Below are 12,183 nucleotides of genomic sequence, written 5' to 3'. Positions count from 1 at the left end.
AACGCTTATGGCTAGTATCCTTTCAAACATTATGTATGGTTAGTAAACCAGCGTATCTTAGACAAAATCACCAATTTTGTGTCTATAGAGCTTTTTGGACCCCAAGGAAGCTCTCGAGATTGAAGGGGTCGACAGGAGCCAGCTGCAAGGAGTGTGGGCTTAATGAAGCCGATAATATGCACGTTTTTCAGCTGCCCCACTATTCTACGCTTCTGGAATGATTTCCATTGTCCAGTTTAGAAAGGACTAGGGATTGTACTATTGTCTCAAGATCATCTTGGGGAATTAAAGGTTTAATTTTCTTGAGGTGTTTTAGAGAGTAAAGCGCACCTTTGCAGAGTTCTTGATGTGGTCCTTTATTGCCAAGTTCTTATCCAGGGTAATGCATAGTGACTTTACCGAGTCGGATAGGACGAGTGAGCAGTTTAGAGCGCCAAGTTCCTTGAGCCACTCTTGAATTGGTCGGTGGTTACTTTTCGGAGAGAACAGTATTAATTCCGTTTTATCCGGGTTCAGTTTTAAGTGGTTTGAGTTAAACCAGGATTGGATCTTGGTTAGCGTAACATTGAGGTGTCGGACGTCACTGGGCGATTTGATTTTGTAATATATTTGTGTGTCATCTGCATATAGGTGGTATTGAACCCCCGTTTGTTTCATTATATTTGCACGGGGTTCCATGAAGAGATTGAAGAGGGACGGTGAGAGGATCGATCCTTGCGGGACTCCAAGTTTGACTCGTGTTCGTACAGAGGCAGAGGTTGATTTTAATTTGTTTAGAACGGTGCTTCAGGAAGGAAGTGAACCATTCTAGTACTGTGCCATTAATGCCAGAGTGCCTCTTCAGAGTCTCAAGTAAAGCTAGATGGTTTATAGTGTCAAATGCCGCTGATAAGTCAATAAGGATGAGGAGACAGGCTTCACCTTCATCTAAGGCTCTGTGGTATCACCTGCAATATTGAGCATCACTGTTTCGGTGCGACAGCCTTTCCTGAAACCCGACTGAAAGGTGTCGAGGAGGTTAAGTCATCAATATGTTTGTTAAGTTGTTGGAGAACGCACTTCTCCAATGTTTTAGCTAGGAACGGAAGGCTGGAGATAGGTCTGAGGTTGTTGAGCTCATTGGGGTCGGCCCCTGGTTTCTTGTGTATAGGTGGGATTTGTCCTAGCTGAAGGGAGTCTGGGACACAACCGGATAGAGTTGATGATTTTTGTCCAGAAAGGGGCAATGATGTGGTTGAGTTTTTTTTTACTATTGTGGATGAGACGGTGTCCAGTGTGGGAAGTAGGTTTTAAGCTTGCAATTATATTGAAGACTTTCATTTCCGACATGAGTTCGAAGTTCGACCAATTAGCGTCATTTTTCAGTTGGAAGCGGGCCTGGTTGTCTGTGGTATGATGTCAATCTGTTTGGTCAGGGGTGGTTAAAGGGGGCAGGTTGGGAGGGAGGATTTGAGGTTTGGATGAAGGATTGCTCAATTTTTGTGACTTTATCTGTGAAGAAGCTGGAGATTTCTTCGCATCGATCCTTGGTGGCTTTTATTTCTTGTGGGGGTAAAGAGTTCTCTCGGTCTATTCTTCGCCTGGTCTAGTTGGCTGCGGAAGAAAGTGGCGCTAGGTGAAGACTCGTCGGGTTTAGTGTCCAAGTCCTTTCCGATAGTCTGAGTTATCGTCTTTCGTTATCAAGATTCACCTTGAATCTAGATTTAGATTTGATAGATCTGAAATGTTTGAGTGGTGCTACTTGAGCTAACACCTCTGTCATTGTGGAATTAAAGTGGGCTGTGAGGTCATCAGCCATCATAGTGGATGGCTGGGGTTGTAGATGGGCATGAATCCTGGATGCCAGTTCGGTTATGGGGACTCCTTTGATGTTCCTGGTCCAGTGCTGAGGTTTGTCAGGTCGTATTGGTTTGTTTCAGACATGTGAGTCAATATTAAACAGTATGAGGTGGTGGTCAGACCAGTCAATGGGAGAAATCGATCTTAAGGAGACCAGCTCATTTTTGGTGATAATCGTATCCAGTGTTGCTCCTTTGATGTGTGTTGTTTCATTGCAGAGTTGTTAGAGGTTGGTAATTTCAAGCAGGTTGGAGAGGTTCTGGGTTGTAGTGTCTTCTGGGTTGTTCCAGTGGATATTGAATTCACCCACCTATATTGCCCCTCTTATCTTTGCCCTTCAACAAATGGAGGTCTCCGTATATAATTATGCGGATGACCTCCAGCTCATATTCAATCTTTCTTCATCCCCTGATTCTATATCCAACTTTCAAACTACTATGATTTTCATCTGGGACTGGATGAGTCACAACCACCTGAAACTAAACCCGGATAAAACCTAACTGGTTTTGACTGGTGGCTGTGCCAGCCCCTGGTCCTCTCTCTTTTGGCCCCCTTCCTTGGGTTCCCCCCCTTCCCCTTCTTCCTCCGTCAAAGCGCTTGGTTTCAAGATCAATGATCAACTCACTTTGCACTCCCAGGTGAGTTCGGTGGTATACTCATCCTTCCTTTCCCTCCGCACCATCCGCAAGGTATCCCGCTTCTTCACTTTCCCTGCCTTAAAACTTATTGTACTGGCTATGGTCGTCTCTAAATTAGACTGTGGTATGCCCGCCTACAATGTTCGACGGCTTCAACTGGTGCAGAACCAGGCCGCTCGACTAGTCTATAAGTTGGCCAGGTCACATCATGTTACCCCGCTCCTGAAATCCCTGCACTGGCTCCCTATTCGCGAATGCTCACTGTTCAAGATGGGTTGCATTACCTTTCAGGCTCAGTCAGGACCCGCCCCTGCCTTTATCTCTTCTGAGATAAAGCTCTATACCCCGGCCAGAGAATTACGATCATCTTCCCAACATCTGTTGGTTGTCCCCCGGTTTCGTCGAAAAAAATGGGGTGCTCTAAATTCTCCACCATCGCCCGCACCTTCTGGAACTCACTTCCGTTTCAACTTAGGTCCCTGACCCAATATCCTCTGTTTCGAAAGGCACTAAAAACCTTTTTTCACAAGCCTTCCCCCAATGAGTCTCTTTCTGTTTCCTGGCCTCCTCCTGCTTATTGAGGTTAGTGAACCACAGCGCCGTGTACGTGCGCTTTAAAAGTGATTTAAACTTGATAAAATTGAGGAACACCTCTGTTAGGGAGAAACGAGTTATTAGGTCGGTCAGTTCTTCAGCGAAGAGGGTACGTTCCCCAGGAAGATGGTAGAAAATTTGATAGGCGTGGTGCTTTTGACTGTAAATTCAACACCTAGGTACTCAAGAGTCAGGTATTCTGTGGATTTTAATCTTATAAACTGTATTCCTTCTTTGAGAATGATAGCTAGGCTGCCACCTGTTTTGATCGGTCTGTCGTGTCTGATAATGATGTAGCCTGGAGGGGTGAGAAGGTCTAGGATGGGGGTAGAATGACCATTGAGCCAGGATTCTGTGAGGAATGAGATGTCCATTTCGTCCGCGAGTATAACTTCAACAATATCTATGGCGGGTTGTACTGCTGATCTACAGTTGAAGAGCATGCACGATAGACGACGGGGTGCCTCAGTGTAGGTGTATGCTGTATATATAGAAGTGTATTGAGCAGGGGGTCTGGTTGAGAGGACAGGTCTATGGATTCTCTTGGTGCTCACTAAAACTGGGATTGCAAAAGGGGCCGTGTTCTAGCTTATTGCGAGATAAGAGTTGTTGATATCATCTGCCTCTTGTTCTGAAATGGGGCAGAGAGATAGGCTAGGTCGATGTGCCTGATTCTTCATAGGATTGGTGGGCCATGGGGTACCAAGTGGGGCCATGGAAGAGGGTGGGGGGGGGGAAGGTGTGTAGCTACCCAGAGTGTGTGAGCAAGGTGGCTTAATCCGGTTGGGCAGGTCTTGTTGTAGGATATCTGTCACCAGGAAGTCTATTTTCTGCTCCATGCGGGTCAGTGGCTCGGTAAGTGCGCTGAAAGGGTATATTGCGTTCGTCTGGAGCAGTGTATGACTAGGGTCTGAGGAAGGAGAGGGTACTAGGTTGTGGGATTGAGTGGCATCATTGGGATTAGGAGTGGGGATATATTAGAAATGAGGAGTCGGGTCATTGTTGCTTCTGGTCAAGAGGTTAGGTGGAGGTGTTGTGGGTCTTGGGTCCAAGGGAGGGGAGTGAGCAATGGTTAGGAGGAAGTTCGTGTCCAGGGGATTGGCAGCGTGATTAGAAGTGGGGCTGGTTTGGTCATGTGTGGGGTGAGTCAGGGGGGGGGGTGTTGGGGGATGTGTGCAGTGGTTTGAGGGAGATCAGTGTCCGAGGGACTAATCGGTGACGTTGGATATGGAGATTGTTTGGGAAGGAAGAGTAGGGGAGTTGAGGATAGTTTGCGAGGGTAGAGTCTGTCTCCTGAAGTCAAAGGGGGGGGGGAGAGGGGGGGTTTCCACTTAGTCGGGCGGTTTGTGTAAAAGATGAAGTTAGTTTTCATCTTGCTGTTAGTCGCGGTGTAGTAGTTGTCTACTATAAGTGTTTCTGGGTGCTGTTTTAAGGTTCTGTGCTTTAGGTTCTTTTTGGCATTACTGGTCAGGTTTCTTCAGGTTCACTAACAGGTAAAGGCAGTCTAGGCATGCAGTCTGCATGTACATTGTCTTTCATTCACATATTCTAGCATACATTGGAAATTCTGTAATTTGGAGGCCAACCTTGCTAGCCTAGTAGACATGGTACAGAATACTCCTGGTGCCATCATGTGAATCAGAGGTTTGTGTTCTGTCTTAATGATAAATGTGGTACCCCACAGAAGGGTTCTGAAATTTTCAGCATCCCAAAAGCACGCTAGCAATTCCCTTTCTATTAGAGCAAATTTTCTCTGCATCCCTTAACTTCCTGGAAGCATATGCAACAATCCATTCTCTGCCTTTGCCTTTTTGCATTACCACGCCTCGCAATCCATTATTGCTAGTTTCTACCATAACTACACACCGTTTGCCAATAATGAAAGGTCTTGAACGGGAAGCATTCACCACAAATTCCTTCAGATGTGTAAATGCAACTGTCATCTCATCAGACCAGATACATTTTGCATTCCTTTTAAGTAAACATCTGAATATCTCCACCATACACCATCGATGCATAGTTAGGAATGAATTTCGCATAAAACTGAATAAGACATAGAAATGCTACCAACTGCTCCTTGGAGCTTGGGACCGAAGCCTTGATGAGGTTATCAACAAGGCTTTTCTTTTGTTTAATACCATTCCCACTTATGTTGTGCCCTAAATATTCCACTTCCAGTTTCCTGAACTTACATTTTTCAAGTCTTAAGGTAAGACCTTTTGATGAGAAGACTGAAAGGACCTTCAAGTTAACATCATGACCTTCATTATCCTTTCCAAAAACCAGGATGTCATCTTGAAATGCCACCACACCAGTTACACCCTCAAGGGTTTCTTTCATGAGCCTCTGTAATATAGACACCGCACTGACCAACCCAAAAGGCATGCAACAGATTCTGAATAAACCTTTAGGTGTAATGAAAGCAGGCAAGTTCTTGAAATTATCATCAAGTACCACCTGGCGGTAAACTCTGTTCTTGAAATTATCATCAAGTACCACCTGGCGGTAAACTGTCAAGATCAATACAGGAAAACACTTTCACCCCCGCTAAGGTAGAAACTATTTTGTGCAAATTGGGAAGGGGATGAGCATCAACTCAAATAGCATTATTTAGACTGCACAAGTCAAGACACTATCTCCAAAAGCCATGATGAATTCAATAGCAAATCCAGTACATGTGAAAATACCCAATCCTTGAAGTGTCACACGTAGCTCCCGCTAGCCGTCAGTGTTGAAAGTGATTTGAAGATTAGAGTGGCGTGGTTGAAAAGGAAGGCTGCAGGTAATCCATGGAAGTTTACAGTAACATTTATTCCACAGCGAAGCAAGATGCGCTTACACAGAGGTCCAATCTAACGATGCCGCCAACCGGCTCGAGAGATATATAATGCATTTTCAAACCCTGCATCGCACCCACCCCTCTATCCAGCCTGTTCCCACCCGTTGATGCCTAATAAAAACAAGCATTGTACAAAACAGCATCATAGTAACCGCTAGGTACTAGAACTTACTTATAATACACCAGGGACTACTTTGTTCTTTACACGCACAACATGTTGTTCACGTATCACCTTAATAACCACAGGACAACACAATCAGAAAGTGTGCACATGCGCATGTAACACACAAAATCACACAGGCTTTGGGATACTCAATTTAAGATTGTTTTGAGATGGCACTCTCTCCCCTTCCTGAAGACCGAGATCCCAGCAGTGAACATAAGAGTTTTGATTGCAAACTGACACCAGTTCTTTTTAGTTTTCCTGTGTGCAAAGTAAACTGCCTGCTATTTTCTTAAGACGATAATAAAACCCCAAAACGTTTTCTACATGGCCTTTCGCCAATGTATAGCTAGCTTTTATGTCACAGCAATCCTGAAGAGTGATAAAGACGGCTATCCTACAACTTCCGTTTTTTTCTGGGTTTAGAATTTGACATGCAAACTGTAAATACACGAAAAACGTTTGCTGTCATAACAAACTTGGGCTGCTCATCTACAGTAAGGTCTGATGGTCGGTAAACAGAAGAATCGCTTTCCAGTTCGGAATCCCTCCAGTACGTGTACAATGCGCTTATCTACTCAGGAAATCCACACAGCACAACCAAAAATGTTAGATCCTGGTCACTAAATAATCTAAACGTAACCAATGTTGTACAAGCCGTTGCCACTTCTCAATGCCACTAGTCTTTCCAGTTGAATACGTACGTTGGCAGGTCACTGAAAATAGTGACTTATTTTTTTTCCTAAATAACTAAATTCCCGGTGTGTCGTGGCCTTCATACATATTATACCAGTAAAAGGATCAAAATTAGGAACCTCTGAGTGGACCACAGTTTTTCGCGACCGAGGAGACTTACTGACTCCAACAGGTTCAGAACTGTGACTAATCTCTACCCCCGCCTCCGCACTATCTCCATTACCTGCTCGGGAACCAAAGCCTCGGCATCTTTCTTGTGCTCCTTGGCGCCAGAAAAGGGGGAGCTGAAGGCGATCTTCACCATATTTGCGAAAGAGGCGACGATGGCGCCGCACTGGATCTTGGTCTGTGTACAGCAAACCTATGTGTTCTATCCTGCCTGTGACGCAGCTTCAGCAATGGCTCCTGCTCAACCCGGCCTCAAAACAACCACAGACAACTCCTCCTCCTTCTGTCCTACAAGATAAGAGATTATGCTTGCGAGCACCCAGCAGCGAAAATGGCGGCCATTTCTATGTGGCGTAAAATTCTAATGAAAGATTCCGAAACCTCAATTTAGACAAATAAGGTCAACAAACATTTTTAGTTTTACTTACTTTTTTTATTATGAGTACTGATTGATACTAACAACTTGAAACTTTTTGTTTTGTCCCATCGCAAGATTTCAGGACTAAACGGCAGAATCTGCTAACAATAGAAAATAACAATCAATATATAAAAACACAAATGTATCTTTTGTGTGTCTTTTGTATTGCGTTAGCTCTTAAATGTGTAAACCGCATAGTCAAAGATGGCGACATGGTTTGTTTTTAGAAGTACCGATAGGGTGCCAAGGTTTTCTTCCTCATTCTTTTGAGGGTTGCGTGCCTTAAGGTTTTGCGGCTCGTCACATGACAAGGGTACGCCCACAGTAAATTTGATGAAAAGGGAGGTGACCTAAAGGAGCCTGTTTGACTTCTGGTGCGGCAACTTTTGTGTTGTGTCATGGGCGGTCACTTTTGCCAACACCGAGCCATTCCAGATAGTAATCCTTCTGCAGTGTCGCGGGGCCACAGTAGTAGTGCTGTTTGGGTTTTCTGTTCGTTACATTTTTTAATAAATGTTGGTAATTTTCGGAATATCGAACCTGATTTCTCTCTTAAAAACGTTATTAACATTTTATCATAACACGAGACAAATGTATGTATGTATGTACAAATATAAGGGTACACTGTTGTTCAGCTCGCTATTTGTAATATGCTAATATACTAATATTCTCAACAGGTGGAGAAGTGTTATTTTGATCCCATCTGTGATTCTGTAGGAGTGCATGGCAGTCACGCATAGTTAGCACTCAAATATATACTGTGTGATTAATGCTACTGAGGAAAATAGAGTATGTTATATTTAAAGTACTCTCTGTGAAGAATTGTGTTTAGTGACTAATAAAGGTATATGTGTCCCATTGTGAGCTTAATAAAATACAGTGTGTGTGTATAAGCTAATCTTTGAACATTTATACGTGTAACAATAATTTTTCCATGCAGGTGCATTTGAAATGACTGAGAAGTTGCATTTACTAAATGTGTAGAAATGTGCACTTATTCTGTTTGCCTGTGCACTGCTAAGTTGACAAGAGTGGGTCTCAAAAAAGTCCACTTCAAGCTCATGTTAAAGTCTAACATGTAATTTGTATTTATCCTTCAATGTATTCGCTTGTACTTTGTTTCCACTGCAGGTGTAGACACAGCCTAACCAGTTAGCATAGAAGTGTTTTGTTAGATAGCAAGGTATGAGAAGACAAAGTTTGGCAAGGAGCGATACGGTAACGAGCAAGGAGGCGAGCTCTAATGGAGGAGGAGAAAAATGACCAAGAACGAATGGAGCTGCAACTTATCGATGCGGGAAAGGTGGTACAAGTATCCAGTATGTGCCTGAATCATGGAAAAGTCCTAGGGTAAGTCACGTGGGATTGTCTACCTTAAATTCAAATGATATTTTATGCTGTAACTTATAGAGGGACAGAAGAGACATCTTAAGGCTTCACGGGGAGCAGATCTATGTGTCTGCTAGTATGGCTTTTTTGCCATGTGACCCATGGTTGAAGTGCCTTCTACTGAAGACTCCATCCTCTGACACCTTTCTGATTTCACTTTTACTAAATGATTCTTAGTCTAGGGTTGCCCCTTTAAGGTAGTGTAGGGAGCAATATCTTGCTCATGCTTACTTTGGAGAATCATTTGCCGCAGTTTAATACTAAATTCTTTTTCCTGATCATTTGCATTGCCATCATAGAGTTAGTTGTCTGCTTTATACTATATAGGGTAAATCTCTTCAGAAGATTTGGACTCATTTTGTTTGTTCTGTACCTCTATATGATAATGCTGAGGCTGGTCTAGCGATTTGTTTCTAAATTTATAATTAAATCCTACTAAAGTCAATATTTAGTTGTCAAGTGGATTATTGTGTGACCAAATTGGCTACACTGTATTGAAAATCTAAATGTGATTGTTTTCTCTTTACCTCTCAAGCTGCTATCAAGACCATCAGATTGGAGATAAATGTTCAAGTGGGCCCAAGCTCGTACAGCTGGCAGCAGTGTTGGATAGTAAGCTCTTGAATTAGAGGGAGATAGGATCTAACCCAGAACAGTCTAAACCCCAAACACTAGTGGCCTTTGTCTGAAAACCGGAATCAAGACGTGGAGAATAAACTGAGTTCCAGTGTTATTTGTTGAAACAGTGGCGGCGGAGTGAATATTAGTAGGGTTGTGCGTGTGAGGATTATGCTTAGCTTGCGGTGCAATATTGATTGTGTGATGTCTGACGGTTATGTTGTGAGAGTCGTGTGAATATGGTGTTAAGTTGTTGAAGATGAAGTTGTTATCGGGTCCAATGTGACCTAAGATCCTGATAGATATAATAAAGGTACAGAAGACACCATGTTGTAGTTGTCTGCTAAGCTTTTGTGGGGTTTGTTCTGAGGCGGCGGCGGCACAATTGAGATAGGGAACTTTCGTATGCAAGATAGAGTTGTAAACAGTGTGGTGAACCTTTTTGCGCTGAAGGGAAACTATACTGATTTAAGTGAAGTTTAATTCATGAAGGCTTGTTCTTTGGGTGATTGAATTCTATCGATTCTTTTAGCAGGTGGATACTTGTTGTTGTTTTAGTATAATCAGAAGTGAGCAATAGAGAGAGTGTGGGGAAGATTGTGAAGGAGAGTGAACTGCTGCGAGGAGTGAGAGTGATGTCAGAGTGTGCCGTGTTGGGATAGGTTGGTTGGTGTAACGCTGCGCTGGGATTGGTTGCAGTTGTCATTTGGATGCTGTGTTGTTATTGGTGATTATAACAAAAACAAGAGTGACCTATATGTCCCTGTGAACTGGATATAGCTAATCAGCCAAAAATACATTTGTTCACAAGGAACTCGTTTCAACAAAAAGATGAAATTATGCAAGGAGTATTAGTTTCTTGCATCTAAATTAAAATTGCTGTCAGAGCGGAAAAATATAACATTCTAACACTATTTTTTAATAGTTTATGGTAAGGATTCAATCAAAAGTTAGAAAAACTGAGAAAATAGAAAAAAGCCTACATTCAACAGAAATTCTGTCGTGCTCACTTCAGCCGAAAATGAGCGTAATTTTATTAGCAGAAACAATCATTCAAGAATCCTACTGTGTGTTCACACTATACACAAAATTAAAAATGTGACTGATGTGCCCCAGTGTTGTGACCATAACAAACAGTGACGTATTTATACTGTGCCAGTAAAAAGAAGCAGTTGGTTATTGGAATAATAAAGGAGGTCCCTTAGGAGACATGGTTTTTATCCATTTAAAAAAAAATTATTTCTAGTGTTCTGGGACTCTCCCTTTCTTTGTTGTCGACGATGTTTCGACCCTCTCATTTTACAGGTTTCTCTTTAGGATGGGGGTGAGGGGGTTCTGGGGACTTGAATAGGACATATCGTTAAAATACGAGAAGGGTATGGTGTGAACTGTGAGTAGGAAACACCTAATGTGGGCTTATCCTAGGCACTCTGTATTGGCTGAAGGTGTTGTGGAATCCATTGTCCTACAGTTGTGGTAGCCAGGCGGCTAGTAACCTGGTGGAACAGGGGATCACATAAAGATACACTTCTATCAACCTGTGTGAATAATTCTGCCACACAGCTTAAGTTTCTTACCCTATCGTGTAATAGCACTCGCGGGACTCTGTCAATAGATCAGCATGGTACATTCCTACAACAATGATGGGTGACAATCAGAAGGTGCCTGTCAATAGATATCACCATTAAGGTGTGTACTCATTGCGATGAAAAAGACAACTGACAGGTAGGACAAAGCTTCTCGTACTCTTCAGGAGTCAGGGTAGCTGGTTAGAAGAATTTTAAGCGCGCTGATAACGCAGGAAACAGTCATGGTGAATCCTTGCTGCTGTTTTTGGCTATGGAGTGGGTCTGGAAAACAGCGCAAATTTGTAAGGATAGAGTGGTCAATTAACTCGGTAAAGACAGCCACGAATGAGCGAGGCTCACCTAAATCTCCGATCTGTGCATCCATATTAATCTGGAGCATGAACGAAAGGGAGTCGGCAAGGGTCTGGCTATGTAGTCACAGAAGGCTGCCGGCTGAGAGTGCATCATGATGGGCGCATGCGCAGATACCGTGGCTGCATTGTAGCCAATACAGACCGTCTCAACAAGGAAAGTGAGGCGGCCATGTTGGAGGATGTTTACTCGTGAATATTCCTCTGTATTTCAACAGCAAGCATTACTGTTCTGGGTGATTCTCAGTCTGGAGCCTAATTGATTTGAAAAATACCTCGAGACTTGATATAAACGGTGCATTACTTTATTGTCGGATACACTGTGGCAATAACCACACCAATTACGCGGTGCCGCTTATGACCGTTTGGATAATGGAAGTGAGGCGGCCATGATGAATTGGGAAAAAGAGTGACGGACTCTTTAGTAGGTATGTGGGCATAGCTATTCACCATAATATCATTCCAAGGGAATTGTATAATTGCTTATTGATAAATTGTGTAGACAAGAAAGCAGTGGAATGCCACTACTTAAGGAACAGTCCCACTCCAGTCATATCGTGGAGAGGGTACAGGAGTACAATTATATAAAGCTTCTTGCTGCAGTGATGTTTGGCAATAATAATAGGAGGAACTAGTTAAAGTACCCAGACCCGACTTCCTGTAAATATGGGAATTCCCATATCAAGTCGCAAAATACTTGTGAAAAGGGGCTCTATCACTGTACCCTTGGCAGGAAAGGTTGCACTGCCTGTTAATGATGAACTCAGCTATAGCGAAGGATGGAATTACTTGAATTACTTCTTAAGAAAGATGATAAAGATATTCATTTCATATGCAGAAGTCAACACTCTCATTACGGACGAAAACCCAGATATTCTGTTC

At 43.0% G+C, this 12,183-nt stretch overlaps 1 protein-coding gene across 1 annotated transcript in view; it reads right to left on the bottom strand.

Moving 5' to 3' along the window:
- Window positions 1-7,227, bottom strand: part of ITM2A (integral membrane protein 2A) — a 111,479-nt gene extending 104,252 nt beyond the window's left edge. The window contains exon 1 of the mRNA XM_085607843.1: window positions 6,993-7,227. Coding sequence (XP_085463969.1) covers window positions 6,993-7,073 — 81 coding nt within the window. The 5' untranslated portion in view covers window positions 7,074-7,227. The remainder of the gene's footprint in view (window positions 1-6,992) is intronic.
- Window positions 7,228-12,183: the final 4,956 nt, after the last annotated feature.

This window comes from Triturus cristatus, chromosome 5_2, assembly GCF_964204655.1.
Source record: "Triturus cristatus chromosome 5_2, aTriCri1.1, whole genome shotgun sequence".
In the NCBI taxonomy this organism is placed as follows: Eukaryota; Metazoa; Chordata; class Amphibia; order Caudata; family Salamandridae; genus Triturus; species Triturus cristatus.
The sequence above is the reverse complement of the archived record's forward strand: the minus strand, read 5'-3'. Positions and strand labels throughout refer to the sequence as shown.